The sequence below is a fragment of the Podarcis filfolensis genome, assembly GCF_964270895.1.
Source record: "Podarcis filfolensis genome assembly, chromosome: 15".
Classification (NCBI taxonomy): domain Eukaryota; kingdom Metazoa; phylum Chordata; class Lepidosauria; order Squamata; family Lacertidae; genus Podarcis; species Podarcis filfolensis.
In genome coordinates this window covers 43,245,930-43,251,929 of record NC_139618.1, presented here as the reverse complement: position 1 = coordinate 43,251,929, position 6,000 = coordinate 43,245,930, and the positions used below count along the sequence as shown (strand labels likewise).

General features: G+C 50.3%; 1 protein-coding gene across 1 annotated transcript in view; it reads right to left on the bottom strand.

Moving 5' to 3' along the window:
• Positions 1-351: 351 nt before the first annotated feature.
• The window catches only part of PHYHIP (phytanoyl-CoA 2-hydroxylase interacting protein), a 41,063-nt gene continuing 35,414 nt past the window's right edge, over positions 352-6,000 (bottom strand). Inside the window, exons 4-5 of the mRNA XM_083589012.1 lie at positions 2,664-2,781; positions 352-1,313 (exon numbers count right to left, since the gene is read on the bottom strand). Coding sequence (XP_083445138.1) covers positions 779-1,313; positions 2,664-2,781 — 653 coding nt within the window. The 3' untranslated portion in view covers positions 352-778. The remainder of the gene's footprint in view (positions 1,314-2,663; positions 2,782-6,000) is intronic.

Here is a 6,000-nt window from a genome sequence, read left to right as displayed (position 1 = left end):
CACAAAACCTGATTGGGGGGGGGGGTGTTGTGCCAGCTGAATATGTGAGCTTCCCCCCAGAAGGAGGGGGGTTCTCCCCCTCCAGTCTTCCAGACGCACAGAAGGCTGCAGATGAGGGGTGAGCCTCCTGCCGCTGCTGGACTGCAGCTCTCCCCACTCCCTGCCAGCATGACCAAGGGCAGGGAGAATGGGAGACGCAGGACACCAACGGCTGGAGTGCCACAGGCTCCCAGGCTCTGCTGTGGACGAGGGAGGGAGACGTGGCAGGAAAGGCCCCTTGGGTGAGCCTTCGGGAGCGGAACGGCCAGCGGAAATAGGGTGGTAAAGAAGTTGAGACGGCTCCCACTTGGGACCTGTTTCAGAAGGCAGATCCTTTATCACACTGGCCAGAGTGTTTGTTGCATGTGCAGTGAAATGCCCACATTGAGTTTGAACAGGGTGAGGGGCACAGAAGGCAAGCGGTCTTTCTCCCTATAGAAAGAACCCAAGAAATCTAGGCTGACCTTTCACAAGTGGACCCACTGGTTATCTTGCTGGAAGAGTAGGGCCCTGCAGAGCTGACTCCACCCACCTCTCTCTAGCTCAGAATCTTATTTACAGTGGCTCTATGGAAGCATGCAAGGGCTAGAGAGATGGATGCAGTGAGGGGCCCACTTCTCTAGCAATGGGGAGGTGGCAGCTCACAGCTGGCCACGTCACTGCCAGGGGCCTTTGGTCCACAGAGATCTCTCGTATCCCCTCCCTTCCCCTCCCTAATCCACCCCACCCCCTCCAGTCTCTAGCGCCCAACACTGATGTTGCACGTCTTGCAGCTGGGATCCTTCTTGGCGTCGGCCGTCGAAAGGCTCATGAGCTGATGGCCGCTGATCTCCCCCAGCACCCCTAGGCTGAGGTCAACCGGCTCGGTGTAGATGATCTCCAGGATGATGTCCTGGGCATGGCGGTAGACCAGCTCGCCCTCCTCCACACAGCAGGTCAGGAACTTGTTGCCCGTAATGTCCAGCTGGGGCAAGCGCTCCTGGCAGAAGTTGTCTCCGGGGGACCCCTTGGGCGCCAGCACCAGGATGACATAGTGGTAGGCGGTGTACATGCAGTAGAAGTCCGCAAAGTAGAGGTTGGTGTTGGGGCCAAAGAGGCGCTGGGCAGGGATCTGGAGGCGGTAGCGGCCGTAGGGGGAGTCCTGCGGGGGCTGCCCTGTGTTGAACTCGGTGTTGCAGCTGAAGAAGATGCCATGCAACATCCCGCTGGTGGGAGAGCCGTGGCTGCCGCTGTTGTCCTTCAGGTAGGGCTTCATGACATTCCCACTGTGAATTCTGGCCAGGAGGGAGAGGCAGACAGTCAGCCACAAGGGGGGGAAGAAGCAGCAGCAGCAGCTGCAGTCAGGACGGGCCTTAAATGTAAAGAGCCCTTCTGACTATGCCCCCGCCCTGAATTATAGGAAGTGACCTCAGGAAGGTGGGAGGGGATCATCAGGGCTTTCTTATTTTATTGCTACATGAATAGCTATTTATTTATTTTATTTATATGCAACATTTATCTTCCAAGGAGCTCATGGTGGTGGACATGGTCCCCCCCCCCCATTTCATCCCCACAACAACCCTGTGGAGTAGGTATGGCTAAGGGTTGGTGACTGGCCCAAGGTCACCCAGTGAGCCTGGTGGCTGAGTGGGAATTCGAACCCTGCTCTCCCAGGTCCTAGTCTAGCTCTCTAACCACTGTACCACACTCTGGAGCAGGTGAAGCAACCTCTGACCCCCACCCTTAGTACTTCAACCTAGCTCAGGGAACAGGAGTGAGAGGCAGTGTGAAGCAGTGGTTCAAAAGTTTTAGACTAGGCCTTGGGAGTCCTGGATTCAAACGCCTACTCAGTTGTGAAGCTCACTGGGTGACCCTGGATCCTTTGTGATCTCTCAGCCTGACCTACCTCACTGGGCTGCAGGGAGGATAAAAGTGGGCGAGGAAGGGAGATTTATGCATCACGCTCTGAGCTATTTGGAGGAAGGGAAGAAAGAAAATGTATTTCTTTTCATTTTTTTAAGTGTATTATATAATGGTCACCGTGTTGGCCTAGATCCAGGGAGGTCAGGGTTCAGTTTCCTATGCAGCCTTGAAGCTCACATAGACTAACCTACTTTACAGGATTGTTGTGAAGAGAAAATTAAGGAGACTTTGAGTTCCTTGGAGGAAGGATGGGATAAAACGGTAATGACTGGAAACCTTGATCAAAATGGGGGAGTAGCAGGAATCCAGAGGCCTGACCTGTATTCTCAGCTCTGGTGGAGAGTCTGAAATGGATTTCACCTTTAAGACAAGACAACTTGGGAAGGTGAAGCATTGCAGCTTATGACTGGGCAGTTCTTTGAGAGGGTCCCCACCATCACCCACTTTCTATGATCCCTAACATCAGACTAGAAGGGAGACTCTAGAATAAACGTTGGGGTCAGCAACTGGGGGCCCCGGGTCCAAATCCAACTCTCTGACGTCATATCAGATGTCATATCACACCTCTGTCCAGTGCAATTGTCAGAGGGAGAAGAGGGATATGGGCAAACGATAACCGTGACAACGGGATATGGCAACTTGGCGTGGAGGAAGGGATGGGGTACCAGCATCCATTTCCTGCCACTCTGGTCCCCACTCGCACATGGCTTGAAAGCCCTTACCTGACATGCTGGAAATATTCCTTGGTGTGGTTCCGATAGAAGACGGAGAACCTGAGCATCCTTCCTGCAATGAGTTCTGCTTTCTCCTGCAGCTGCGCCAAATGCTCCTTCGCATAGTCTGCAGGGGACACCAAGGGGACAGGGTTTCATCAAATTCTCGATCAATTGCCACATGACCAATCTCCACCTCTCTTCAGCCCCCACCCCAATATATCCCTATCCCCTTCTTCTTCTTCTTCTTCTTCTTCTTCCCACACCTGGATCTTTTGCCTCCAGCCAGTTCTCTTGCTTGTCACCCCCACCCACCTCACCTGCTCTGGGCGTCTTGCAATGGCATGCCTTTTGCCTCCCACTCAGAGACTCTTGCTTCATCACGAAATCTGGATTTACTACCTTTCAGCACCACTCAGCCTGTTCCAGCTCCCATCAAACAAGGCCCCGCCTTTTAGCTAGCCCAAACAAGTGTGTGTGTGTGTGTGTGTGTGTGTGTGTGTGTGTTATAAAATCTCCCTTATTCCTTAAACTTCAAAACATACAGTACAGTGGTACCTCGGCTTACATACGCTTCAGGTTACAGACTCCGTTAACCCAGAAATATTACCTCGGGTTAAGAACTTTGCTTCAGGATAAGAACAGAAATCGTGCAGCAGTGGTGCGGCGGCAGCAAGAGGCCCTATTAGCTAAAGTGGTGCTTCAGGTTAGGAACAGTTTCAGGTTAAGAACAGAACTCCCGAACGAATTAAGTACGTAACCAGAGGTACCACTGTAATGGCCCACATTCCCTTTCCTATCCATGCAAATAGGTCTTTTGAGACTGCTTAAGTGCTTTCAGACAAGGCACCAGCTTGTAGGCCGTAGTGTTGTGGAGCAGAAATGTGGAAGAGTGCAGAACAGGCACTTTTTTTTCAGAGCAGGAGTGATGACATTCTCTTCTGGAGCACCACAGTAATTAACAAACCCTCCATAGGGAAGAAGTGATATTGAGTTTTACTATTGTTGGTTGGCAGAAAGAAGTCAGAGAATAAGGAAAATAATCAAGAAGAGGCTGGATACTTCTTTCCTTTTCCTTGACGGGGTTCCTACCTCTTGGCAGGAATGTCTGTCCTTCTATTTAAAAGCTAAAGCCTGCATTTCAGCTGGCTGAATAGCTTTCCTTAAAGCTCATTTACAAATTGAACCTATGCAGCCAGCATCCCTGAGTTCAATGGCATTTACACCCAGATAACTATGCACAGCCAAGCCACAAACAATAGTGAGATGTGTTATTTTATCTCCAGTCTAATTACAGGGACAGTCATGGTAAGCTTCTGCATTTCAAAAATTTACCATTACACTTTTAAAAAGCAAATTTTATCCTACGGGACCGCCTCTCCTGGTATGTCCCACAGAAGAACTTACGGTCTGCAAATAAAAACATCTTGAAGATCCCAGGCCACAGAGGGGTTAGGCTGGCCTCAACTAGAGCCAGGGCTTTCTCGGCCGCGGCTCCAATCTGGTGGAACGCTCTGTCACAAGAGACTAGGGCCCTGCGGGACCTGACATCTTTCCGCAGGGCCTGTAAGACAGAGCTGTTCCACCAGGCCTTTGGTCGGGGCACAGCCTGACCCCCTCCTCTGGCAATCTGCACAGAATTTTGCTTAATGGTTGCCATCAACTTGATTTTAATTAATTTTTATAATGAAAGGTTTTTTAGAATGTTGGATTATTTTGATTGTTGTTAGCCACCCTGAGCCCAGCTTCGGCTGGGGAGGGCGGGGTATAAATAAAATTTATTATTATTATTATTATTAAATTGCAGACATTGGGGTGGTTGGTGGGTGAGAGTGATTTGGATTGGGACCCAGGTGCAAGGCAAGGGGTGGGGTGGGGTGGGGGCTCTCACTGCAGCAGTCCTGAAATGGATCAGGGCCCCCACGTCTGCAATTTGCTTTGTGCGGCACAAGCTTTCATTGAAGGAAAAAAAGCTTCCCTTAAAAATGAGTGCCTAGGGCCTTGTCAGCTATCTCAGTTCCTTTGAACTTACTAGGAAGTGGAATAAATTTATCTCTTAGGGCTCATTCAGACTTCTGCTTTCTAGGCACGGGAAAAGTGGAAGTGTGGATGAGCCCTTAGTGAACAGTTGGGTAAAATCCTGCTTGCCAGCTTTTCCTCCTGTCTAGTTGTGGGGAAGCTGTGGCCCTCCAGATGCCCTGGGACCCCCAACTCCCACCAGCCAGGGTGGCCAGGCAGCATATGGAGAGCCACAAGTGCTGCATCCCTGTTGTATCTTTTTCACCCATAAAAGTCAGAAGCTTCCCTTTTAAAAATAAGAACAAAAATGTCAAGGTGTCTGAGGTGTATGAAAGAGGCCTCCCTGTGGCCGTGACTCCAAGACGTTGCCATCGAGGTCAGCAGGTTTTCCAGAAGAGAGCAGCTCTGGGGGCTGCTGTCTCCGTGAGTGAGGCCCCCTGCCCTGCCCTAGCACCTCTAGCGCAAAAGATCCGCTGCACAAGGCAGCCACGTTGCCAGGCCTCCTTCTGGGAGGCTTCAAAACAGAGGCAGGATGACCATCTCTTAGGGATTCTTTAGCTGTGACTCCTGCCTTGCAGGAGGCTGGACTAGATGAGCCTGGCGGTTCCTTCCAACTTTATAATTCTCTGATTCTGCAGTTCTATTATTCTCTGTTTCTAGCATGTATTTTATTTATCTGCTGATTTATAAGCTGCTTTGCAACCCAAGCTACTTAAGTAGTGTTTAGTAAGACAAAATAACATAAAATATGGAAGGATACAAATTCAATGATTTAATTTTCATTGAAATGAATGACAGTGTTTCTGCAGTTTTGCAATCAATAGTCCTTAACATTCCTGGTTCAAACTTCCGGAAAAGCCTTCTTAAAGCAAAGGGGCCTTCAACAGGCACCAAAACATCAATCTACCTGGCACTTGTCTAGTTGGTAACTGAGTCAGAGGGCTGCAACAAAAAGAGCACACTTTCTAGCAACATGGTAACCTCCAGATCGGGGTGAGGAACCTCCAGCCTGCAGACCAAAGCTGGCCCCTAGGCCTCTCTGTTTGGCCCACAAGGCCATTTACAGAAAGCCACCACCCCCCGCACCCCAGGTGATGGCGGGAGCAGCATGCTCCATGGAACTTTGAAGGAGAAGGTGGAGAGGGCATTTGAAGGTGTCTTCCCACCTGCCCATCAGCTGGAAGGCAAATGGAAGCATGCTCCCAACCTCTGAGCTCCTTCAAATCTTTGAAGGAAAAATAGTGGAGGGGGGTCTCTTAAACACACAAATATGTTTACTAAGGGCTGTTGGTTCACTTTGAAGTCCCAACAATTGGAATGTGGATCA